The 27,993-nt window shown below is 43.9% G+C and overlaps 1 protein-coding gene across 1 annotated transcript; it reads right to left on the reverse strand.

Moving 5' to 3' along the window:
- Positions 1-4,857: 4,857 nt before the first annotated feature.
- LOC135544148 (phosphofurin acidic cluster sorting protein 1-like) lies at positions 4,858-22,863 on the reverse strand. The gene is made up of 23 exons (XM_064971559.1): positions 22,334-22,863; positions 18,797-18,884; positions 17,651-17,740; positions 17,379-17,504; positions 17,043-17,187; positions 16,137-16,228; positions 15,841-15,924; positions 15,521-15,738; positions 15,327-15,420; positions 14,779-14,856; positions 12,776-12,912; positions 12,138-12,273; positions 11,803-11,907; positions 11,563-11,669; positions 11,271-11,425; positions 10,815-10,925; positions 10,473-10,581; positions 10,344-10,386; positions 10,111-10,153; positions 9,606-9,738; positions 9,238-9,476; positions 5,857-5,976; positions 4,858-5,763 (listed from the first exon to the last, which is right to left on the reverse strand). The coding sequence occupies exons 1-23, from the start codon at positions 22,486-22,488 to the stop codon at positions 5,645-5,647; spliced, it is 2,727 nt and encodes a 908-aa protein (XP_064827631.1). The 5' UTR covers positions 22,489-22,863; the 3' UTR covers positions 4,858-5,644.
- Between the last annotated feature and the right edge of the window lie 5,130 nt (positions 22,864-27,993).

Genomic DNA, 27,993 nt, shown 5'->3' on the forward strand with positions numbered 1-27,993 from the left:
TTAATGTATTAGTGTGTTCTGGCCAAGACAGTGTGGGGGGGAACTGAGTCTAGGAGACTAAATGAATGTATTAGTGTGTTCTGGCCAAGACAGCGTGGGGGGGAACTGAGTCTAGAGGAGACTAAATGAATGTATTAGTGTGTTCTGGCCAAGACAGTGTGGGGGGGAACTGAGTCTAGGAGACTAAATGAATGTATTAGTGTGTTCTGGCCAAGACAGTGTGGGGGGAACTGAGTCTAGAGGAGACTAAATGAATGTATTAGTGTGTTCTGGCCCAGACAGTGTGGGGGAACTGAGTCTAGAGGAGACTAAATGAATGTATTAGTGTGTTCTGGCCAAGACAGTGTGGGGGGGAACTGAGTCTAGAGGAGACTAAATGAATGTATTAGTGTGTTCTGGCCAAGACAGCGTGGGGGGGAACTGAGTCTAGAGGAGACTAAATGAATGTATTCGTGTGTTCTGGCCAAGACAGTGTGGGGGGGAACTGAGTCTAGAGGAGACTAAATGAATGTATTAGTGTGTTCTGGCCAAGACAGTGTGGGGGGAACTGAGTCTAGGAGACTAAATGAATGTATTAGTGTGTTCTGGCCAAGACAGCGTGGGGGGAACTGAGTCTAGAGGAGACTAAATGAATGTATTAGTGTGTTCTGGCCAAGACAGTGTGGGGGGAACTGAGTCTAGAGGAGACTAAATGAATGTATTAGTGTGTTCTGGCCAAGACAGTGTGGGGGGGAACTGAGTCTAGAGGAGACTAAATGAATGTATTAGTGTGTTCTGGCCAAGACAGTGTGGGGGGAACTGAGTCTAGAGGAGACTAAATGAATGTATTAGTGTGTTCTGGCCAAGACAGTGTGGGGGGGAACTGAGTCTAGGAGACTAAATGAATGTATTAGTGTGTTCTGGCCAAGACAGTGTGGGGGGGAACTGAGTCTAGAGGAGACTAAATGAATGTATTAGTGTGTTCTGGCCAAGACAGCGTGGGGGGGAACTGAGTCTAGAGGAGACTAAATGAATGTATTAGTGTGTTCTGGCCAAGACAGTGTGGGGGGAACTGAATCTAGAGGAGACTAAATTAATGTATTAGTGTGTTCTGGCCAAGACAGCGTGGGGGGAACTGAGTCTAGAGGAGACTAAATGAATGTATTAGTGTGTTCTGGCCAAGACAGTGTGGGGGGGAACTGAGTCTAGGAGACTAAATGAATGTATTAGTGTGTTCTGGCCAAGACAGTGTGGGGGGAACTGAGTCTAGAGGAGACTAAATGAATGTATTAGTGTGTTCTGGCCAAGACAGTGTGGGGGGAACTGAGTCTAGAGGAGACTAAATGAATGTATTAGTGTGTTCTGGCCAAGACAGCGTGGGGGGAACTGAGTCTAGAGGAGACTAAATGAATGTATTAGTGTGTTCTGGCCAAGACAGCGTGGGGGGAACTGAGTCTAGAGGAGACTAAATGAATGTATTAGTGTGTTCTGGCCAAGACAGTGTGGGGGGAACTGAGTCTAGAGGAGACTAAATGAATGTATTAGTGTGTTCTGGCCAAGACAGTGTGGGGGGGAACTGAGTCTAGGAGACTAAATGAATGTATTAGTGTGTTCTGGCCAAGACAGTGTGGGGGGAACTGAGTCTAGAGGAGACTAAATGAATGTATTAGTGTGTTCTGGCCAAGACAGTGTGGGGGGAACTGAGTCTAGAGGAGACTAAATGAATGTATTAGTGTGTTCTGGCCAAGACAGTGTGGGGGGAACTGAGTCTAGGAGACTAAATGAATGTATTAGTGTGTTCTGGCCAAGACAGTGTGGGGGAACTGAGTCTAGAGGAGACTAAATGAATGTATTAGTGTGTTCTGGCCAAGACAGTGTGGGGGGGGAACTGAGTCTAGAGGAGACTAAATGAATGTATTAGTGTGTTCTGGCCAAGACAGTGTGGGGGGGGAACTGAGTCTAGAGGAGACTAAATGAATGTATTAGTGTGTTCTGGCCAAGACAGTGTGGGGGAACTGAGTCTAGAGGAGACTAAATGAATGTATTAGTGTGTTCTGGCCAAGACAGCGTGGGGGGAACTGAGTCTAGAGGAGACTAAATGAATGTATTAGTGTGTTCTGGCCAAGACAGCGTGGGGGGGGAACTGAGTCTAGGGAGACTAAATGAATGTATTAGTGTGTTCTGGCCAAGACAGCGTGGGGGGAACTGAGTCTAGAGGAGACTAAATGAATGTATTAGTGTGTTCTGGCCAAGACAGTGTGGGTTGAACTGAGGCTAGAGGAGACTAAATGAATGTATTAGTGTGTTCTGGCCAAGACAGCGTGGGGGGGAACTGAGTCTAGAGGAGACTAAATGAATGTATTAGTGTGTTCTGGCCAAGACAGTGTGGGGGGGGAACTGAGTCTAGAGGAGACTAAATGAATGTATTAGTGTGTTCTGGCCAAGACAGTGTGGGGGGAACTGAGTCTAGAGGAGACTAAATGAATGTATTAGTGTGTTCTGGCCAAGACAGTGTGGGGGGAACTGAGTCTAGAGGAGACTAAATGAATGTATTAGTGTGTTCTGGCCAAGACAGTGTGGGGGGAACTGAGTCTAGGAGACTAAATGAATGTATTAGTGTGTTCTGGCCAAGACAGTGTGGGGGGGAACTGAGTCTAGAGGAGACTAAATGAATGTATTAGTGTGTTCTGGCCAAGACAGCGTGGGGGGAACTGAGTCTAGAGGAGACTAAATGAATGTATTAGTGTGTTCTGGCCAAGACAGTGTGGGGGGGAACTGAGTCTAGAGGAGACTAAATTAATGTATTAGTGTGTTCTGGCCAAGACAGCGTGGGGGGGAACTGAGTCTAGAGGAGACTAAATGAATGTATTAGTGTGTTCTGGCCAAGACAGTGTGGGGGGGAACTGAGTCTAGGAGACTAAATGAATGTATTAGTGTGTTCTGGCCAAGACAGTGTGGGGGGGAACTGAGTCTAGAGGAGACTAAATGAATGTATTAGTGTGTTCTGGCCAAGACAGTGTGGGGGGAACTGAGTCTAGAGGAGACTAAATGAATGTATTAGTGTGTTCTGGCCAAGACAGCGTGGGGGGGAACTGAGTCTAGAGGAGACTAAATGAATGTATTAGTGTGTTCTGGCCAAGACAGCGTGGGGGGAACTGAGTCTAGAGGAGACTAAATGAATGTATTAGTGTGTTCTGGCCAAGACAGTGTGGGGGGAACTGAGTCTAGAGGAGACTAAATGAATGTATTAGTGTGTTCTGGCCAAGACAGTGTGGGGGGAACTGAGTCTAGGAGACTAAATGAATGTATTAGTGTGTTCTGGCCAAGACAGTGTGGGGGGAACTGAGTCTAGAGGAGACTAAATGAATGTATTAGTGTGTTCTGGCCAAGACAGTGTGGGGGGAACTGAGTCTAGAGGAGACTAAATGAATGTATTAGTGTGTTCTGGCCAAGACAGTGTGGGGGGGAACTGAGTCTAGGAGACTAAATGAATGTATTAGTGTGTTCTGGCCAAGACAGTGTGGGGGGGAACTGAGTCTAGAGGAGACTAAATGAATGTATTAGTGTGTTCTGGCCAAGACAGTGTGGGGGGAACTGAGTCTAGAGGAGACTAAATGAATGTATTAGTGTGTTCTGGCCAAGACAGTGTGGGGGGGGAACTGAGTCTAGAGGAGACTAAATGAATGTATTAGTGTGTTCTGGCCAAGACAGTGTGGGGGGAACTGAGTCTAGAGGAGACTAAATGAATGTATTAGTGTGTTCTGGCCAAGACAGCGTGGGGGAACTGAGTCTAGAGGAGACTAAATGAATGTATTAGTGTGTTCTGGCCAAGACAGCGTGGGGGGAACTGAGTCTAGGGGAGACTAAATGAATGTATTAGTGTGTTCTGGCCAAGACAGCGTGGGGGGGAACTGAGTCTAGAGGAGACTAAATGAATGTATTAGTGTGTTCTGGCCAAGACAGTGTGGGTTGAACTGAGGCTAGAGGAGACTAAATGATGAAGTACTACATTAGATATTGTTCTTCCTCCACTGGTCAAATCCAACTGAGGAGAAGAATAGAGCAGGCTGTAGGAGAGGTTCAGCATCCGGTAGAACATTACCGTATTAGAACATATGGGATATAGAGGGACAATGAGATAAAGCTCAATCCATCACGTTAGTGTCATATGCATGCCAAGTAGCATGTGGAATGCTCTGGTTGTGAGTAGCAGAAAGTTGGAGAAATGTACAGATGGAGATGCAGAGTGATATCTAGTGATAGGCATCTCAACTGAATAAAGTGTTTGAGCACAACTGTTTTCTCCTGGTTCTGAGTTGATTCCTTACTGTTAGTTGCGGTCATTCTATGCTTGCCCATAACCTCCCACCTATACAATGGCTTCCATTTTCCCAGCCCATGTGCATCGTACACTTCTCTACCTTTTTTGCAGTACTCATTCCTCTTTAACAGATACTTGACATTGATCCTTGGTGGTAGTTTGAATCTTACCGGTTTAAAAATTATTATTATTTTTATTATTTTTTAAACGAGCCCACCCCCTCAGTCTTCTGAAGATAACGTGGAAAGGTCATGGGATTGCCTCTGGTGCAAGGCTTCAACAAGAGCATGAGGTGTTTGGCTCTGAAGATATCATCTGACCCCATCCGTGTCCTCGACCACAGTGTAAGTAAGACCCCCTTGTCATCAAACACATTTTCGACTAGTACATACAAGGAAGCATTTGATTTATTGACGTGATTAGTCATAATTCCTGGTCTTGAACTCCTTGCAAGTTTCCAACTTTTAAGCTTTAAATGACTAGACAGTCTTCCATCTCTCACAATGAGTCATCGTTAAACAATAGTCCAAGAAACAATAGGAAAACAAGTGTATAAGTTGTGATAATTTATTTATTCAGGTCAAAAGGACATGTCAATATTTTTTAAAGATTACCTCAAAATGATGGATGACACCGAAGCTCCATTTCAAGCATATCAGTAACAAAAGGACATCTGCAGTGCTCACACTATAGTACATGTACCATGAAAAAATATGTGTTTGACCACCAAAAGCTTTGAAGTAGACTAAATATTTTAGATTTCTGTAGTGTTTTAAGTGTTTGTTTCTATGACAACCCATGCCTATATGCACATAAATTCACAAGAGTTTGGGGTGCTCACACACACACACACACACACACACACTTGTGCCACACACACAAAAAAGTATCTCACAGAAAAATGATGAATCAATGTAGAAAGTAAGGCTTTCTGAAAACAGGTCCAACTATTAGGATCATGGCAAGAGGAAGAAGAGAAACTCCTCATCCCTCCAGCATCAAATAAATAACAGAGATTATGGCCTCTTCTTAGTGGCGTCAATCCAGGTCATCATGTAACAACTCTCCTGGGTCCTGTAACAACTCTCCTGGGTCCTGTAACAACTCTCCTGGGTCCTGTAACAACTCTCCTGGGTCCTGTAACAACTCTCCTGGGTCCTGTAACAACTCTCCTGGGTCCTGTAACAACTCTCCTGGGTCCTGTAACAACTCTCCTGGGTCCTGTAACAACTCTCCTGGGTCCTGTAACAACTCTCCTGGGTCCTGTAACAACTCTCCTGGGTCCTGTAACAATAATCCATGCCTGGGCTGGCCTCTAGGTGGCGGTCTTGTCTGGGCTGGCCTCTAGGTGGCGGTCTTGTTGTAACCAAACAGCCCCACTGGTAGGTACTTCACATGGGTGGGCCACTGGGCAGCCAGCTGGAAGAACTTGACATCGGTCCACTCCACACCGTCAACAGACACTGAAAAATAACCAATAGTTCCACGACTCCCATCTACAAGCACCTAAAAACAACCAATCATGTTGAAGCTGACAGTAGACAGGTTCAGCGTACCTTTTAGGCTGGTCTGCTGCTGCTTGGTAGAACAGATGAGTCTGGTGATGCCCTCAACCACCTGGCTTTTACAGTCTACATCCCTCTCTTTGGGCTTCTTGCCCAGGAATATGGTGGAGACTGTGGATATGGAAGACATTAACACACAGAGGGGGAGGGGGAGGTCAAACCAAAACACTTAACAGCATGTATCTATTGCAAGGTTCTCATTGTAGTTAGTTATTACATTTTCTACACTACATAAGGTGCTGGTGTGTTTACGGACATATTCAATCAATCCTTATCCCAGTCTGCTGTTCCCAAGGACCATATCACCTCCACCCTACCTGACACCCTAGACCCACTCCAATTTGCTTACCGCCCCAATTGCAACCACACTGCCCTAACCCATCTGGACAAGAGGAATACCTATGTGAGAATGCTGTTCATCGACTACAGCTCAGCATTTAACACCATAGTACCCTCCAAACTCGTCATCAAGCTCGAGACCCTGGGTCTCGACCCCACCCTGTGCAACTGGGTACTGGACTTCCTGACGGGCCGCCCCCAGGTGGTGAGGGTAGGTAACAACATCTCCAGCCTGCTGATCCTCAACACTGTGGCCCCACAGGGGTGCGTTCTGAGCCCTCTCCTGTACTCCCTGTTCACCCACGACTGCGTGGCCATGCACGCCTCCAACTCAATCATCATGTTTGCAGAAGACACTACAGTGGTAGGCTCGATTACCAACAACGACGAGACGGCCTACAGGGAGGAGGTGAGGGCCTTCGGAGTGTGGTGTTCAGGAAAATAACCTCACACTCAATGTCAACAAAACAAGGGAGATGATCGTGGACTTCAGGAAACTGCAGAGGGAGCACCCCCCTATCCACATCGATGGGACAGTAGTGGAGAGGGTAGTAAGTTTTAAGTTCCTCTGCGTACAGATCATGAACAAACTGAAATGGTCCACCCACACAGACAGCGTGGTGAAGGTGGCGCAGCAGCGCCTCTTCAACCTCAGGAGGCTGAAGAAATTCGGCTTGTCACCAAAAGCACTCAAACTTTTACAGATGCACAATCGAGAGCATCCTGTCGGGCTGTATCACCGCCTGGTATAGCAACTGCTCCGCCCACAACCGTAAGGCTCTCCAGAGGGTAGTGAGGTCTGCACAATGCATCACCGGGGGCAAACTACCTGCCCTCCAGGACACCTTCACCAACCGATGTCACAGGAAGGCCATAAAGATCATCAAAGACAACAACCACGAGAGCCACTGCCTGTTCGCCCCGCTATCATCCAGAAGGCGAGGTCAGTACAGGTGCATCAAAGCTGGGACCAAGAGACTGAAAAACAGTCTATCACAAGGCCATCAGACTGTTAAACAGTCATCACTAACATTGAGTGGCTACTGCCAACATACTGACTCAACTCCAGCCAATTTAATAATGGAAAAATTGATGTAAAAATGTATCACTAGCCACTTTAAACAATGCCACTTAATATAATGTTTACATACCTTACATTACTCATCTCATATGTACAGTGGGGACAAGTATTTGATACACTGACGATTTTGCAGGTTTTCCAAAAAATCCAGAAAATCACATTGTATGATTTTTAAGTAAATAATTTGCATTTTATTGCATGACATAAGTATTTGATCACCTACCAACCAGTAAGAATTCCGGCTCTCACAGACCTGTTAGTGTTAGGCCTCCTGTTCTCCACTCGTTACCTGTATTAACTGCACCTGTTTGAACTCATTACCTGTATTAACTGCACCTGTTTGAACTCATTACCTGTATAAAAGACACCTGTCCACACACTCAATCAAACAGACTCCAACCTCTCCACAATGGCCAAGACCAGAGAGCTGTGTAAGGACATCCAGGATAAAATTGTAGATCTGCACAAGGCTGGGATGGGCTACAGGACAATAGACAAGCAGCTTGGTGAGAAGGCAACAACTGTTGGCGCAATTATTAGAAAATGGAAGTTGTTCAAGATGACGGTCAATCACCCTCGGTCTGGGTATCCATGCAAGATCTCACCTCATGGGGCACCAATGATCATGAGGAAGGTGAGGGATCAGCCCAGAACTACACGGCAGGACCTGGTCAATGACCTGAAGAGAGCTGGGACCACCGTCTCAAAGAAAACCATTAGTAACACACTACGCCGTCATGGATTAAACTCCTGCAGCACACGCAAGGTCCCCCTGCTCAAGCCAGCGCATGTCCAGGCCCGTCTGAAGTTTGCCAATGACCATCTGGATGATCCAGAGGAGGAATGGGAGAAGGTCATGTGGTCTGATGAGACAAAATAGAGCTTTTTCGTCTAAACTCCACTCGCCGTGTTTGGAGGAAGAAGAAGGATAACACCATCCCAACCGTGAAGCATGGAGGTGGAAACATCATTCTTTGGGGATGCTTTTCTGCAAAGGGGACAGGACGACTGCACCGTATTGAGGGGAGGATGGATGGGGCCATGTATCGCGAGATCTTGGCCAACAACCTCCTTCCCTCAGTAAGAGCATTGAAGATGGGTCGTGGCTGGGTCTTCCAGCATGGCAATGACCCGAAACACACAGCCAGGGCGAGTGGCTCCATAAGAATCATCTCAAGGTCCTGGAGTGTTCTAGCCAGTCTCCAGACCTGAACCAAATAGAAAATCTTTGGAGGGAGCTGAAAGTCCATATTGCCCAGCGACAGCCCGGAAACCTGAAGGATCTGGAGAAGGTTTGTATGGAGGAATGGGCCAAAATCCCTGCTGCAGTGTGTGCAAACCTAGTCAAGAACTACAGGAAACGTATGATCTCTGTAATTGCAAACAAAGGTTTCTGTACCAAATATTAAGTTCTGCTTTTCTGATGTATCAAATACTTATGTCATGCAATAATTATTTAATAATTAATAATTAATTAATTACTTAAAAATCATACAATGGGATTTTCTGGATTTTTGTTTTAGATTCCGTCTCTCACAGTTGAAGTGTACCTATGATACAAATTACAGACCTCTACATGCTTTGTAAGTAGGAAAACCTGCAAAATCGGCAGTGTATCAAATACTTGTTCTCCCCACTGTATATACTGTACTCAATACCATCTACTGCATCTTGCCGATGCCGTTCTGTTTCCTCACTCATTCATATATTTTTATGTACATATTCTTCATCCCTTCACACTTGTGTGTATAAGGTATTTGTTGTGAAATTGTTAGGTTAGATTACTCGTTGGTTATTACTGCATTGTCGGAACTAGATGCACAAGCATTTAGCTACACTCGCATTAACATCTGCTAACCATGTGTATGTGACAAATAAAATGTGATTTGGACAAACTGCATGTGGTGGACAGTCCGCTATTTCCCTACTCCTAGTCCAGCCGTTCTCCTCACCTTTCTTGTTCTTCTCCTTGGTAACCATGGTCATGGCCATGGTGTTGGCCTGGGGCTGGTTCTCAGTGGAGCACCCTCCTGGCAGCCTGCTGACCTGCAGGGAGCAGAAGGCACTCTTCAGCGTGTTCTTGGAGCCCTTGTCACACCGCTCCCCATCCTTCTTCCGCTCTGAGCATGTCGCTACCCAATAATCCACCGTCAGCCCAATGGTGTCCACCCCATGGGACATATTAGGGCTCCTGGTTGAGCGAGAGGCAGAGAGTGTAAGAAACAACTCTTGTTCAACAATGTACTAAAAACATGGGTTTAACTGCAGGGATGGTAATGAACTGTTCATGTCTGACTGTTGTACGCTGTGGCTGTCTTACACCAGTCCGCTGCTCAGAGAGGGAGATGGGGGTGTGGCAGCCTCTCTGGGCATCCCTGTGGGAGATCCATGAGATTGTGGGGAGGTAGAGGGAACAGCCAAGCTAACACTAACAGCCTCCTCAGTGTCTCCACCTGTAGGCCCAAATCAATACGGTCCTTAAAACTGCCCAGGGACAGTCTGGGGAGAGAAAGTTAAACATTAACAGACATGATAAACTGGGTGATTCGAGCCCTGAGTGCTGATTGGCTGACAGCCGTGGTATATCAGACCGTATACCACAGGTATGACAAAACATGTATTTTTACTGCTCTAACTACGTTGGTAACCAGTTTATAATAGCAATAAGGCACCTCAGGGGTTTGTTGTATATGGCCAATATACCACGGCTAAGGACTGTATCCAGGGACGACGCGTTGTGTTGTGTGTAAGAACAGCCCTTAGCCGTGGTATATTGGCCCTCAGGCCTTATTACTTAAATAGGTCATCCAGAAATATGAACCCACCTGAAAACGCCAGAGTCGGTTCAATCAACCCTACTTTCACCACCTGTCTCACACACAGGGACCAGTTAGTTAGTGTCAGCCTACCACTCCAGGGATGACTTGAGAATATTTTGGATATCCCTTATCTGTTGCTTTACATTGCTTAAATAAAAATTCAGGCTACAGGCATTATTTGCAAAATAGACTGTCTCAACATCAGTATCGCCGAAAACCATCAGTACTGATTTACTTACCCCAACGAAGGGAACAAACTTCTGGTACGAGTCTTCGTCATATCTGGTAGGGTGAAAATAATGGCCAATAAAATATGTTCTTCCTGGTTAACAGTAAGGTCATATAAGTACGCAGGACAGTCCACCCACCTCTTGTTCTCGCAGGTGAGCATGGCCTCAGCGATAGGTAACTGGTGTGTGACAGAGACGCTGCTGATGTACTGCCTGATCCTTGCTGCCACGTCCACTTCGTCTGCAGCTGGAGCCGACGGGAGGGGAACAGACAGTAAGGCTGAGTCAATCTGTAGGGAGAGCAAGCCTGACTGGATCTCAACTGTCCCCAAGCTAAAGAAGATGTGGGGCAGCTTGCACTTGTTTTCTAGTCTAATTGATATGTTGATCAAGTTCCCAAAGGCACATGCTTGAATACTACCAGCTCAGTAGGACAAGTGTTGTGGAGAGAGAGAGAGAGAGACAAAGAGAGAGATTTACTGGAGCGAGGGGGCTCAAGGCCGCTGAACAGATCTTTCCAGGCATTGTCCAGGAACACAGAACTGTAGCGAGGGTCCAGGGAGGCCAGGTGCTTGGCTACAGGGTGACAGCCTGGAGGCAGAGTAGAGGTAGCCACACAGTGAGTCACGGTTCATATACCCAACCCTCTCAGTACTGCAGCACTGAGCAGCCCACTGTACTGCAGCACTGAGCAGCCCACTGTACTGAGCTTCAGCTGCATGGGGCATAATGAGTGAAGCAACTCACTGTCAGGAGGAGTTATCAGAACATGAGAGTGGGTGTTTTTGTAAATCTTTGTTTATGCATCATCTGAACAGGCTTATAAATAAGCATTTCATAAACATAACTCTAGATATGTACCATACAGTGTCTCACAGCAGTCACATTGTATATCTTCTAGACCCAAGCAATGTGTTAAACATCTCTCTCTCTTACCCAGGGGGACAACCAGGAAGTGGATGAGGCTGAGCCAATCAGATGTTTTGTTGGCCAGCTGACTGACAAACATGTGTAGGACGGCCCCCAGGTAGCTCTGTCCCCCTGCCACCACCACCTTGACCGGCGGCGGCGTGGACGAGTTACTGTTACAGCTGCAGGAAGGGGTCAGGTTACTGGAGCACATGTATAGAAGAGGCTCATCATAGGTCGCCATTACTACACAATGAATTCAACACAAACAAAGTGTGTCGAAATTGAACCGGCGAGTATTGATTCTTTGGCTACTCACAACTTTTGGATGCGTGTGAGGAGGGTGGTGAGGACAGCCTGAATTTCCACCCCACAGCAGGTACACACAACTGGCTGCTTCTGGGCCAGTAGCACCTCGGACACATACTGCACACGTTTACCAGAGGACACAAACATACAGACACATATTACCACAAATGCGCAAGTAAATATGTCCACAGGGAGTGGAGAAGTGAGGGACAATGCTGAAGATAGAAATGAAGGAGTGAATGGAGAATACCTGTCCCTGCCAATCACTGGTGTTGACCAGGACTAGGCTGTCTGGTAGGGCAGTGTCTGAGGAGAAGACCAGATTCAGCTGGTCATACACAGCCTTCCTGGGCACCTACCAACACACACACACACACACACACACACACACACACACACACACACACACACACACACACACACACACACGTTCACCAGTCAAATACTGGGCGCACACATGCTTCAATGAAACAGAATCACTACCAGTCAGAATCACCCCCTGCAAACAGAGAATCCCCATTTAAAGACTTAGCTCCAGGGTGAGTATGGGTAAGGACTAGTGGACTGGCTCTGGTTAGGGGTCACCTGTGGGGTGCGGCTGAGCTCTGGTGACCTCTCGCTGTCAGAGCTGTTGGTGCGTTCGCTCAGTGGTTTGGACAGCGCTCGCCTCTCCTTCATTGGCGTCCCACGTCTCTGCCTGGGTGTGTGCCCAGCATTCAACCTGGAACACACACACACTATGACAGAAAGTGTGGAGTGCATGTGTGGCATTGACAGGTAGTGTGTGTGTGTCTCCACATGCTTCCCATCCAAAACAGTTTGGAACAGTTTGGTGCATATATTAAGATGACATTTTGTGAAGTTTTTGTCTCCAGCAAGGATTTTTTCAGAAACCAAAGTTGACGCCCCTCCGTCAGTCATTGGTCAACAGTAGGGATTCTTCAATAAAGTCTGTTGTCATTCAACTCGAGACGACTCGTTTTCATGCACATTTTTTCATTAAGAAATACTGTACCAAACATCTTAGTTAGATGTAAAATTGTGCGACTACGATCTCCTCTGCAAAAACGTCAAAATGAATGACAGATTACTTGATGGACAAACAGTAATATTGACACTTTTTTCAACATTTTCAGGCGAACGTATTTTAAGGGAGTATGCGAGCACACTCGTTTGGTTTTAGGCGCCAGCGAACCAAAGCATGTGGAAGATTTTAGACTGACCTGGGGGAGGGCATGGTGGTGTGGCTCTCACTGTTGCTGCTCCTCAGTTCCCTCGTCGGGGTCCTGGGTAGCTTCTCTGGGACAGAGACAGTGATGCAGGCGGTTGTCTCCAGTAACCCCTTCGGATCAATCAGCTCCTAAACAAACCAACAGACTAGTGATGGGAAGTTCAGCTCTTTACTGACTCAGGTCTTTTCAACTCATTCAGTCAAAAGAACAGATCTTTCGACTCATTTCGTTCATTTGAGTCATTACTTCTTAGGGCTGAGATCCCGTTAACGGGATCGATATGACAACAGCCAGTGAATGTGCAGGGCGCCAAATTCAAACAACAGAAATCTCATAATTAAAATTCATACATACAAGTATCTTACAAGTATCTTTTACCATTTTAAAGGTAATCTTGTTGTTTCAAATATGCTTTACAGCGAAAGCACCACAAACGATTATGTTAGGTCAGAGCCAAGTCACAGAAAAACACAGCCATTTTTCCAGCCAAAGAGTGGAGTCACAAAAATCAGAAATATAATTAATCACTAACCTCTGATGATCTTCATCAGAAGACACTCATAGGACTTCATGTTACACAATACATGTATGTTTTGCTCGATAAAGTTCATATTTATATAAAACAATCTCAGTATACATTGGCACGTTATGTTCAGTAGTTCTAAAAACATCCAGCGATTTTACAGAGAGCCACATCAATTTACAGAAATACTCATTATAAATGTTTATGAAAATACAAGTGTTATACATGGAACTTTAGATAAACTTCTCCTTAATGCAACCACTGTGTCAGGTTTCAAAAAAGATGTACGTAAAAAGCACACCATGCAATAATCTGAGTACAGAGTTCATAGCCCAAACAAGCCGAAAAGATATCAGTCATATTGTGCAGTCAACAGAAGTCAGAAATAACATTATAAATATTCACTTACCTTTGATGATCTTCATCCAAATGCACTCCCAGGAATCCCAGTTCCACAATAAATGTTTGTGTTGTTCAATAATGTCCATCATTTAATATTGACCAACCTCAGATTTCCCACTTCCTGGTTGGATTTTTTCTTAGGTTTTTTCCTGCCATATGAGTTCTGTTATACTCACAGACATCATTCAAACAGTTTTAGAAACTTCAGAGTGTTTTCTATCCAAATATACTAATAACATGCATATATTAGCAAATGGGACTGAGTAGCAGGCAGTTTACTCTGGGAACCTCTGGGCACCTTATTCATCCAAGCTACTCTATACTGCCCCCAGCCATAAGAAGTTTTAACATTCAGAGCATACAGGACCCCTACTGGCGAACGATGAACTACGAGCCTCTCGTTCACATGTTGTTCACCATAGGGGGCTTTGTTGGAGCGGTCATTTGTGACGGAGACTTTAAACAATGTACATTTGTTGATTGTAAGGCATTCAGATCAGATGATTTCAAGATGCATTTAAAACAAGGTCTAGACTCTTGGTGGAATGCACATTGCAGCCCCCCCAAAATATTTGTGCTCACGTTCTTGTTGAGCAGAGGCTGTGTATGTTTCGGTTTTACAAAGCTTTGTCCCTCATAACATTCAATAATCAAATATTTGAAGTAATTCTTGCACCATGCGATCAATGATCAGTTCTTAACATGGAGTTTTCTTCTCTATGCTCATGATCTCTTTTTCTGTGCATCTACGACAGACAGCTGATTGTAGGAGCAGGTCTCTGGAGCGGCTGTCGGAGGAGCATGTATTAACCCTGCTGTACGACTAGAAAATCAAACTAACTACTATAATGAAAGTCACTCCAAAAAAACTAATCATGACTCGAGTCCGGTAAAAGAAAAGAAGAGTTGTTTGCGAACTGCACATCACTACAACAGATAGCCAGACAGACAACCAAGACAGACAACCAAGACAGACAGACATAACACTGAAATGCACAGGACACCAATGAGAGAGGGAGAGTAAGAGAGCAGAGAAAAAGAGTGTGTGTGGGGAGTTGGATGGTCTCACCTGAGTGTTTGTCTTAGAGTCATCCAGGTTGCGGGAGCGAGTGCGGTTCATCTTGACTGATTGGGGCTGATCTTCTTGCTGAAAGTCAGACAGCAGGAAAACAGTGGCCATTGGGAGTGGACTTAGATGACCAGCTAACTGTACTTTGCTCCAACTCTACTCCGCTCCAACTCTAACTGTACTCTACTCTACTCGTACTCTACTCTACCTGTACTCTACTCGTGCTCCAACTGTACTCTACTCATGCTCTGCTCCTACTCTACTCCAACTGTGCTCTACTCTACCTGTGTTCTACTCTACCTGTGTTCTGCTCTACCTGTGCCCTGCTCTGCTCTGCTCCAACTGTACTCTACCCCTGCTCCAACTGTACTCTAACTCTACCTGTGCTCTACTCTGCTCTGCTCCACCTGTACTCTACCCTGCTCCAACTGTGCTCATACTCTGCTCCAACTGTGCTCATACTCTGCTCCAACTGTGCTCATACTCTGCTCCAACTGTGCTCATACTCTGCTCCAACTGTGCTCATACTCTGCTCCAACTGTACTCACTGGGCTCAGGGTGTCTTTGGGCAGACTGCACCTGCTGTTCAGACTGCCAAACTCGGTCTGCGAGCTGGACTGGGATATGCCCTCAAAGAAGGGCCTGGACAGTCAGAGAGAGTAGAGGTCACCAGAGTTCTGTTAGGTGGATGTTTGTGAGAACATACATGTGTTAGCTACAGATAAGTCCGGTGTGTCATGACCTGAGCTTTGGTTTGGGTGTGCTGAGGATGCTGTCCGTCTCCTCCATCTCTGGCCCGCTGTCACTGTGGTTGTACATCTCTAGACTGTCATAGAGCTCATCCAGGTCCTCCTCCACATCACGGATGTGCTCTTGGGACACATGCTTCAGGCCAAAGTCCACCTCATCAGACACTTTAAACCTCTTCAACAAGGCCACAAACTTCTGCTTGATGTTGGGCTGCCGGGTTAAAGGAACACATAGATTTGAAACGGTGTGACTAGAAGAGTGGCAGGTAGTCACAACAGCAAAGACAGACAGATCAGTAGACTTAATGCTTACATGACCACTGGTGATGGAGGCTGCAGAGGTGAGTTTGCGTCTGTGCTTCTTCTTCCTCATGTCATCTTCTTCGTCGAACAGATACTGAAACAGAGGGAGGATCAACTTAGTGGTCAAACTGGACAGGCACTCCATAAAACTGGACAGACACCCCATCAAACTGGACAGACACCCCATCAAACTGGACAGACACCCCATCAAACTGGACAGACACCCCAGCAAACTGGACAGACACTCCAGCAAACTGGACAGACACTCCATCCAGACCCATCCACCCTCCTCTCCCTCCTCCTCACCTGGATGTGAGCAGGGTCATCACTCCCGTCCTGCTCTGATGAATAGCTCTCTTCCTCTTCCTCGGAGTAGTTGTCAATGTCAGGGGAGCAGTCTGTGAGTTACAGGGAGCCAGAGAAGAGATACGTAATGTATAGGTGTAGGATAAGGAGATGAGTGGGAGGGGAAGAAGGGGGAGGAGAAAATGATGAGGGGGAGGGGACGTGAATACATTATGATGAGAATAGTAGGTAAACCTGGTGTTTCGTGAGTAAGGCAGTGGCTGATTGGATGGTTAAACCTGGTGTTACGCGAGTAAGGCCGTGGCTGATTGGATGGTTAAACCTGGTGTTACGCGAGTAAGGCCGTGGCTGATTGGATGGTTAAACCTGGTGTTACGCGAGTAAGGCCGTGGCTGATTGGATGGTTAAACCTGGTGTTACGCGAGTAAGGCCGTGGCTGATTGGATGGTTAAACCTGGTGTTACGCGAGTAAGGCCGTGGCTGATTGGATGGTTAAACCTGGTGTTACGCGAGTAAGGCCGTGGCTGATTGGATGGTTAAACCTGGTGTTACGCGAGTAAGGCCGTGGCTGATTGGATGGTTAAACCTGGTGTTACGCGAGTAAGGCCGTGGCTGATTGGATGGTTAAACCTGGTGTTACGCGAGTAAGGCCGTGGCTGATTGGATGGTTAAACCTGGTGTTACGCGAGTAAGGCAGTGGCTGATTGGATGATTCCACTCACTGACCATGGTGTGGTACTGGTACCTACATGTTGAACTGTTCAATACACTGACATTGTGGATACTTACAAACAATTCTATACAAGCACATTGCCCATTGTTAAAAACATTTATTGGGTCCATGTTGAAGGCCTTACTTCCCTACGGTTTGTCTCCTATGCGCTCTTTGGGTCTCCCTTACCTTACCTGACAGTTTGGCCTTGGACACCTCGTAGTCGATGGGCTGGCTGGAGAGTGAGTAGACCCTCATCTCGGCCACAGTCACAGCCGTGTCCTTCACTGTGGTGTGGAGAGCCAACACACGGGCTCCCTCACTGGGATGCTGCATCACCTGGGGAGGAGGTGGGAGGAGAAGAGAGACAGACAATGGGGGGTAACAATTACAAAAGAGGGGGAGAGAGGGAAACGACAAGAGATGAAAGAGACAGTAGTGTAGATGCAGGATGGCGTTTTATACAAACAAAAGCCTCAATGTTCGTAATTATTGCAGCTAACAGCTGGGGTGAGGTGAAGCCCTCTTACCTCTGCCATGTTGATAAGGCCCAGAGCCAGGGTCTTATAGCCCAGAATGGTGCGGTTCTTGTACCTCTTCCTCCTCTGCAACATGATCTGCAGTCTGTTGGCATCTCGTTTCAAAAAATGTGGATACTAGAGGAAGTAAAGATGGGGAGGTTGACAGAATCAGAGAGGCACTGGAAATATAGTCTTTGGAAATGTTAAAAAGCATTGGCCTCTCGTCCACACACCATTTGCATACGCATAACAGTCTGTGCAAAACCCCCAGGGTAACTCACTTGCAAGGAGAATGTCAGCTGAAGATCAGTCTCAGTAAGTCCAGCCGATGCCAACAGGATCTCATTGGAACGTAAAATGCGCTTTGATCCCTAAGAGGATATTCCACACGTTATACGTCTCCTTATACGTGTCCTTATACGTCTCCTTATACGTCTCCTTACACGTCTCCTTACATGTCTCCTTACACATCTCCTTATACATCGTATACATCTCCTTATACATCGTTATACATCTCCTTATACATCTCCTTATACATCTCCTTATACATCTCCTTATACATCTCCTTATACATCTCCTTATACATCTCCTTATACATCTCCTTATACATCGTTATACATCTCCTTATACATCTCCTTATACATCTCCTTATACATCGTTATACATCTCCTTATACATCTCCTTATACATCGTTATACATCTCCTTATACATCTCCTTATAAATCTCCTTATACGTCTCCTTATACATCTCCTTATACGTCGTTATACATCTCCTTATACATCTCCTTATACATCGTTATACATCTCCTTATACATCTCCTTATACATCGTTATACATCTCCTTATACATCGTTATACATCTCCTTATACATCTCCTTTATACATCGTTATACGTCTCCTTATACATCGTTATACGTCTCCTTATACGTCTCCTTATACGTCTCCTTATACGTCTCCTTATACATCGTTATACATCTCCTTATACATCTCCTTATACATCGTTATACATCTCCTTATACGTCTCCTTATACATCGTTATACGTCTCCTTATACATCTCCTTATACGTCTCCTTATACGTCTCCTTATACATCGTTATACATCTCCTTATAAATCTCCTTATACATCTCCTTATACATCGTTATACGTCTCCTTATAGATCTCCTTATACGTCTCCTTATACGTCGTTATACATCTCCTTATACGTCGTTATACATCTCCTTATACGTCTCCTTATACACCGTTATACATCTCCTTATAAGTCTCCTTATACATCTCCTTATACATCGTTATACATCTCCATGGATCAACAAGTTCTGACTAGTCACTTGTGTAGAGTTATAAACACTAAAGAAAGTACTTCTGCAAAACATCCTACTACTGTACATCTATGTATACTTTGTGGAAGGGGGAATGTGAAGAGGGTCACCTGGAGTTTGACTGCAATGACAACAGAGGTTAGGTCTCTGTCCAGCTCCTGAAGCATCAGCAGCTTCTTCAGGGTAACAGTGAAGAGCCTGGGTTTGGAGAAAAGGGTGATATTCATATTTATCTGTTTAGTCTGAACCAACTACATGAGGGAAGAAAGTATCAGTCTAGTCTTTGACAATGACATGTTATTTTACTCACTAAAGCATGAGAGAGAGAGAGAGAGAGAGAGAGAGAGAGAGAGAGAGAGAGAGAGAGAGAGAGAGAGAGAGACTGGTGAGGGTTACCAGTGAACAGCTGATTGGGTTAGGAGATGTCTGGGTAATAGTTTATATATTTCCTAAAACCATGCCAAAGACATGGCGCTGGAGGCTAAATAGAAATAGATAAAGTGATTATAAGCCACCCAGGCTCCTTCTTAATTCCATTTGTACAAATAGATAACATATGATGAGGTGCATTCTCCTTTAAATAAGGACTTTACTGAGAATCAGAACTAGAGGGAGGAAACAAGAGTTACCCCAGCATCAAGTCAAGGCCAAAAGGCCAGCTTCAAGGTTCTATACATGAAAGAAAGATAAACATTTCAATATACTATACAGAGTGTACGGACCATTTTAAGAGAAACAAATCATTTTCATCCAGCTCTTCTTCAAATCCACCCACATCCTCTCTCCATTTTCCCTGCCAGAGAGCAACCCTGCAGGCAGCCTTGACCCTTCAGAGGGGTCCGTCGACAGTCCACAAACCACCCCCACTCCTACCCCCTCTTCTCTATTGCTACAAGACAAAAAGCAGTATCAGAAAAATGTGTAGCATTGGTAACATTTAAATCATCTGTTCGATGACGTAATGGACGAGTAGGCCCTGCTTAGCAACAGTCTGTAGGCGTATACATGTAGGAAGAAGTAATAATTAGCCAATCGTTTATGTTGCTTCTCCTCAGTATGTGCTGTATAATTATTTATTCTGACAGCATGTTGTCTTCCTGTGGGGTTTAGGAGCAGCTGTCTATGGCACCCTGCCTACCCAACTGCTCGGGGATATGTTGATTTGGACCCTTTACATCCTGGTCAGTTACGATCTTAGACTCCTTCTTCATGATCCTCCAAACATTGGTTTTCATTATACAGTTGAATGTTCTCTTCCTTTAAAAAGGGTTGATCTGCCACTTCTAGTCTTTTAAATCAATGATATACAGTGCATTCAGACCCCTTGACTTTTTCCACGTTTGGTTACATCACAGCCTTACTCTAAAATGGAAGAAATCAGTTTTTTCTCTCATCAATCTACACACAATACCCCATAATGACAAAGCAAAAACAGGTTTAGAAATGTTTGCTAATTTATTAAAAATAAATCACATTTACATAAGTATTCAGACCCTTTACTCAGTACTTTGTTGAAGCACCTTTGGCAGCGATTACAGCCTCAAGTGTTCTTGGGTATGAAGCTTGGAACACCTGTATTTGGGGAGTTTCTCCCATTCTTCTCTGCAGATCCTCTCAAGCTCTGTCAGGTTGGATGGGGAGCGTCGCTGCACAGCTATTTTCAGGTCTCTCCAGAGATGACCGGGCTCGGGTTGGGCCACTCAAGGACATTCAGAGGCTTGTCCCGAGACTTGTCCTGAAGCCACTCCTGTGTTGTCTTGGCTGTGTGCTTAGGGTCATAACTCCTGCTGGAAGGTGAACCTTCGCCCCAGTCTGAAGTCCTGAGCGCTCTGGAGCAGATTTTCATCAAGGATCTCTCTGTACTTTGCTCCGTTCATCTTTCCCTCTATCCTTACTAGTATCCCAGTCCCTCCCGCTGAAAAACATCCCCACAGCATGATGCTGCCACCACCATACTACACAGTAGGGATGGTGCCAGGTTTCCTCCAGACGTGACACTTGGCATTAAGGCCAAAGTGTTTAATCTTGGTTTCACACGACCAGAGAATCTTGTTTCTCATGGTCTGCAAATCCTTTAGGTGCCTTTTGGCAAACTCCAAGCGGGCTGTCATTTGCCTTTTACTGAGGAGTGGCTTCCGTCTGACCACTCTACCATAAAGGCCTGAATAGTGCAGTGCTGCAGAGATAGTTGTCCTTCTGCAAGGTTCTCCCATCTCCACAGAGGAACTCTGGAGCTCTGTCGGAGTGACCATCGGGTTCTTGGTCACCTCCCTGACCAAGGCCCTTCTCCCCCGATTGCTCAGTTTGGCTGGGCGGCCAGTTCTAGGAAGAGTCTAGGTGGTTCCGAACTTCCATTTAAGAATGATTGAGGCCACTGTGTTCTTGGAGACCTTCAATGCTGCAGAAATTGTTTGGTACCTTTCCACAGATCTATGCCTTGACACAATCCTGTCTAGCATTTCCTTCGACCTCATGGCTTGGTTTTTGCTCTGACATGCACTGTCAACTGGAGGGACCTTAAATTGACGGGTGTGTGTGTCCAAATCATATCCAATCAATTGAATTTACCACAGGTGGACTCCAATCAAGTTATAGAAACATCTCAAGGATGATAAATGGAAACAGGATGCACCGGAGCTCAATTTTGAGTCTCATACCAAAGGGTCTGAATACTTTGGTAAGTAAGTTTTTTTATTTTTTTATAATAAAATTAGCAAACATTTCTAAAAAACATTTTTTGCTATGTCATTATGGGGTATTGTGTGTAGATTGATTTTTTTTAAATCCCTCATCAATTTTAGAATAAGGCTGTAATGTAATAAAATGTGAAAAAAGTCAAGGGGTCTGAATACTTTCCAAATGCTCTGCACAGTATAAACCCATTGATTCTTGTGTTGAAGAATAACTCAAATGCCTCATGAGCTTATCTCAACTGTCATATTCTATCAGAACCCAAAATATAAGCCTGTTTATTCTATAGTTTGTAAATAATGTAATTGTGAACAAACACTGTATAGCCTCAAAACAGAGTTAAACCTATAATTTTGTTCTCATGGATGATAAGTCCTTGCATCCATAGCTGTCTATGAACTTGAGCCCCATCACTCTACTGTTTTCCAAAACAATGGTGGGGTGGTCACTTTATTATGGTTTGAATTTAGGATTTCCCCTTTAAAGACACTCCCTAATATTCACTACCTGCAGCCTACCACAACCCGCTAATTGTATCAATGTGACTACTACACTTTGCAGTCATTTTTATTTTATTTAACCAGGCAAGTCACCTGAATATTCATATTTACAGTCAATTGCAGCACTGCAAGTTGCATTATTCAAAATCAAATACAGAAATAGGCCTCTGTTGTTATTTTAACTTGAATAATATTATTATATGATGTTATTTTTATGAACTCATTAATTTGTTTGAACTTGTATTCTACCTAGGTCTACATTCCTTCTCTCGTGGTGGGGAAACAGGTGACTTCGTCCCAATGATTCAGCAGTATACCGAGACTACGTCTGACCGCAGAAGCCGACACTATGTAGCAACTTCTTTATAATAATGTCGATTGAAAACCTTGACTGTCAGAATCAGATGTTATCAGGGCACTTCAAAACGCCAAGCCATAGTTTTTAGACGGTCATACCTGGGCACACAGCTTGGAGATGAGCGATCAATTTCCCAGGTTGCATACAGGTTCATTTGAACCGGACGGTTCGGGGAGATAGTTACTGTCTTGGACGGCTGCATATATGGAGATGGCGTGCCCCCAATCCGCGGGAGACCCCCTCTCTCCGACATATTGAAGGTGTTTTAGATGTGGAAGAAAAATACCTTTCATTCAGTTTCCCGACTTGTGCATACCGATATTTTCAGCACACTCGGATGCTTTAAATTGCGCTTTCATATACAGAATTCCATTACTTCTTGCTTGTTTTTCTGTTCTGCAGTCCACATTTGATGCGATTAGGTCAAAAGTTCGATGTTTTTCATAGCAGGAAGCGGAAATTTCTTCTCCGGGGAGCACAACTGAATAGCTACGCCTCTCGTTAAAGATGCACTCCAGTCCTGGCAACAGTTCTTCTCAATAATATTAATGTGAGAGTGAGGGCGTCAGAGCAGGTGCATATGGTTTGCGAGCGTGCGTTCTCTCTCTCACACACGCCCGCATAGAGAGCTATTGTAACGCCAGCGTCTCAGAGCTGCCACACATACTAAGGAAAGGAGAGGGGGCATGATACCAGCAGAGTCATCCCAATTGGAACATCAGTGTATCCTACTCGTTGACAATTATAGCCTACATCTTACAATGCTCATTATGACCCCGTAGACATCTTATAAGATATTCGATGTTTCATGTCATTTTAATAAAACAAGGTTTCACCCAATAAAAACCTACAAATCTTATTAGGATATTTATTGCTTATAAGGTTGAGATAGCCAACATGTGATTGTGGAACTTCAAAGCAGTGGCTGTGTTAGATTAAGAAAATGAATGATCCGGAAAAGCAAAACCTACTTTATCGGATCAGAATCACCTTTATTTGGCAAACACATTTGCATATATGAATTTGACTTGTTGAAATGGTGCTGTCACAATAAACAGAACATACAGACAGACGATAAACAGGATATACAGACGATAAACAGGATATACTGATGATAAACACGATATACAGGATATACAGACAATAAACAGGATATACAGACGATAAACAGGATATACAGACGATAAACAGGATATACAGACATACAACAAACAGGATATACAGACAATAAACAGGATATACAGACGATAAACAGGATATACAGACAATAAACAGGATATACAGACGATAAACAGGATATACAGACGATAAACAGGATATACAGACATACAACAAACAGGATATACAGACAATAAACAGGATATACAGACAATAAACAGGATATACAGACGATAAACAGGATATACAGACATACAACAAACAGGATATACAGACAATAGGATATATATATGATAAACATGATATACATACAGACAATAAACAGGATATACAGATGATAAACAGGGTATACAGACGATAAACAGGATATACAGACATACAACAAACAGGATATACAGACAATAGGATATATATATGATAAACATGATATACATACAGACAATAAACAGGATATACAGATGATAAACAGGATATACAGACGATAAACAGGATATACAGACATACAACAAACAGGATATACAGACAATAGGATATATATATGATAAACATGATATACATACAGACAATAAACAGGATATACAGATGATAAACAGGGTATACAGACATAAACAGGATATACAGACATACAACAAACAGGATATACAGACAATAGGATATACAGATAAACATGATATACATACAGACAATAAACAGGATATACAGATGATAAACAGGGTATACAGATGATAAACAGGATATACAGACATACAACAAACAGGATATACAGACAATAGGATATATATATGATAAACATGATATACATACAGACAATAAACAGGATATACAGATGATAAACAGGGTATACAGACGATAAACAGGATATACAGACATACAACAAACAGGATATACAGACAATAGGATATATATATGATAAACATGATATACATACAGACAATAAACAGGATATACAGATGATAAACAGGGTATACAGACGATAAACAGGATATACAGACATACAACAAACAGGATATACAGACAATAGGATATATATATGATAAACATGATATACATACAGACAATAAACAGGATATACAGATGATAAACAGGGTATACAGACGATAAACAGGATATACAGACATACAACAAACAGGATATACAGACAATAGGATATATATATGATAAACATGATATACATACAGACAATAAACAGGATATACAGATGATAAACAGGATACAGACGATAAACAGGATATACAGACATACAACAAACAGGATATACAGACAATAGGATATATATATGATAAACATGATATACATACAGACAATAAACAGGATATACAGACGATAAACAGGGTATACAGACAGATGATAATCAGGATATGCAGACGATAAACAGGATATACAGACATACGACAAACAGGATATACAGACAATAAACAGGATATACAGACGATAAACAGGATATACAGACATACGACAAACAGGATATACTGATGATAAACAGGATATACAGACGATAAACATGATATACATACAGACACTAAACAGGATATACAGACAGATGATAAACAGGATATACAGACGATAAACAGGATATACAGACATACGACAAACAGGATATACTGATGATAAACAGGATATACAGATGATAAACAGGATATACAGATGATAAACAGGATATACAGAGGATAAACAGGATATACAGACAGATGATAAACAGGATATGCAGACAATAAACAGGATATACAGATGATAAACAGGATATACAGACAGATGATAAACAGGATATGCAGACTATAAACAGGATATACAGATGATAAACAGGATATACAGACAGATGATAAACAGGATATGCAGACTATAAACAGGATATACAGATGATAAACAGGATATACAGACAGATGATAAACAGGATATACTGATGATAAACAGGATATGCAGACTATAAACAGGATATACAGACAGATGATAAACAGGATATACTGATGATAAACAGGATATACAGATGATAAACAGGATATACAGACAGATGATAAACAGGATATGCAGACGATAAACAGGATATACAGACAGATGATAAATAGGATATACAGACAGATGACAAACAGGATATACTGATGACAAACAGGATACACTGATGATAAACAGGATATACAGATGATAAAAAGGATATACAGACAATAGGAAATACATATGATAAACATGATATACATACAGACAATAAACAGGATATACAGACGATAAACAGGATATACAGACGATAAACAGGATATACAGACGATAAACAGGATATACAGACGATAAACAGGATACACAGACAGACGATAAACAGGATATACAGACGATAAACAGGATATACAGACAGACGATAAACAGGATATACCAACGATAAACAGAATATACAGACGATAAACAGGATATCCAGACGATAAACGGGATATACAGACTGGGGGATCACGCTCTCCTCAGCCAATGTGAGTAAGACCTTTCACAGGTCAACATTCACAAGGCAGCAGGTCCAGACGGATTACCAGCACGTGTACTGTGAGCATGCACTGACCAACTGGCAAGTGTCTTCACTGACATTTTCAACATCTCCCTGGCCGAGTTTGTAATACCAACATGTTTTAAGCAGACCACCATAGTCCTTGTGCCCAAGAATACTAAGGCAACCTGCCTAAATGACTACAGACCTGTAGCACCCACGTCTGTAGCCATGAAGTGCTTTAAAAGGCTGGTCATGGCTCACATCAACACCATTATCCCAGAATCCCTAGACCCACTCCAATTTTCATACCGCCCCAACAGATCCACAGATGATGCAATCGCTATTGCACTCCACACTGCCCTTTCCCACCTGGACAAAAGGAACACCTATGTGAGAATGCTATTCATTGACTACAGCTCAGCATTCATCACCATTGTGCCCTCAAAGCTCACCAATAAGCTAAAGACCCTGGGACTAAACATCTCACTCTGCAACTGGATCCTGGACTTCCGGATGGGCCACCCCCAGGTAGTAGGGGTAGGTAACCACACATCCGCCACGCGGATCCTCAACACAGGCGCTCCTCAGAGGTGCGTGCTCAGTCCCCTCCTGTACTCCGTGTTCACTCATGACTGCACGGCCAGGCATGACTCCAACACCATCATTAAGTTTGCTGATGACACAACAGTGGTAGGGCTGATCACAAACAAAGACGAGACAGCCTATAGGGAGGAGGTCAGAGACCTGGCCGTGTGGTGCCAGGACAAGAACAAAGCCTCAGCGTAATCAAGACAAAGAAGATGATTGTGGACTACAGGAAAAGGAGGACCGAGCACGCCCCCATTCTCATCGACAGGACTGTAGTGGAGCAGGTTGAGAGCTTCAAGATCCTTGGTGTCCACATCACCAACAAACTAACATGGTCCAAGTACACCAAGACAGAGAGCAAGAGAGAGCACAAGCGCACGACAAATCTATTCCCCCTCAGGAGATTGAAAAGATTCGGCATGGGTCCTCAGATCCTCAAAAGGTTCTACAGCTGCACCATTGAGAGCATTATGACTAGTTGCATCACTGCCTGGTATGGCAACTGCTCGGCCTCCGACCCGCAAGGCACTACAGAGGGTAGTGCGTACGGCCCAGTACATCACTGGGGCCAAGCTTCCTGCCATCCAGGACCTCGATACCAGGCAGTGTCAGAGGAAAGCACTAAAAATGATCAAAGACTCCAGCCACCCTAGTCTTAGACTGTTCTCTCTGCTACCGCATGGCAAGCGGTACCGGAGAGCCAGGTCTAGGTCCAAGAGGCTTCTAAAACAGCTTCTTCCCCCATAATCAAATGGCTACCCAGACTGTTTGCATTACCCCCCCCCCCCCCCGCCCTCTTTTACTTGTATGCCGCTGCTACTCTCTGTTATTATCAATGCAGTCACTTTAATAACTCTACCTACATGTACATACTACCTCAATTACCTCGACTAACTGGTGTCCCCGCACATTGACTCTGTACCGGTACCCCCTGTATATAGTCTCACTATTTTTATTTTACTGCTGCTCTTTAATTACTTGTTCCTTTTATTTCTTATTCTTATTTGTATTTTTTAAGCTACATTGTTGGTTAGGGGCTTGTAAGTAAGCATTTCACTGTTTTATTCGGTGCATGTGATTAATACAATTTGAGTTGATAAACAGAATATACAGACAATAAACAGGATATACAGACAATAAACAGAATATAAAGACAGACGATAAACAGGATATACAGACAGACGATACATAAGATATACAGACGATAAATCGGATATACAGACTATAAACAGGATATACAGACAGACAATAAACAGGATATACAGACGATAAAAGTAACATGTGAGCTAAGAACTACAAGCTTCTACAAGCACCGACAAAATAGGCTGTAAAATGTTCAGAGTGACAGGGATGAATGTGGTAGTAGCCTGGATTGTAATGAACTGCCACCAAGTGGAGCCTAGCTTCTATTGAGTTACATGCCTTTTGTTCTACTTGTTCTCATTGTGCATCCGACGGTAGGTCTCTGTTACATTCAGTGTAAGCTGATACTGGGAGATGCAAGAGAACACATCTGCAGACTATATGAGCTGGAATGACAAACCT

This window comes from Oncorhynchus masou, chromosome 8 (assembly GCF_036934945.1).
Source record: "Oncorhynchus masou masou isolate Uvic2021 chromosome 8, UVic_Omas_1.1, whole genome shotgun sequence".
Lineage (NCBI taxonomy): Eukaryota > Metazoa > Chordata > Actinopteri > Salmoniformes > Salmonidae > Oncorhynchus > Oncorhynchus masou.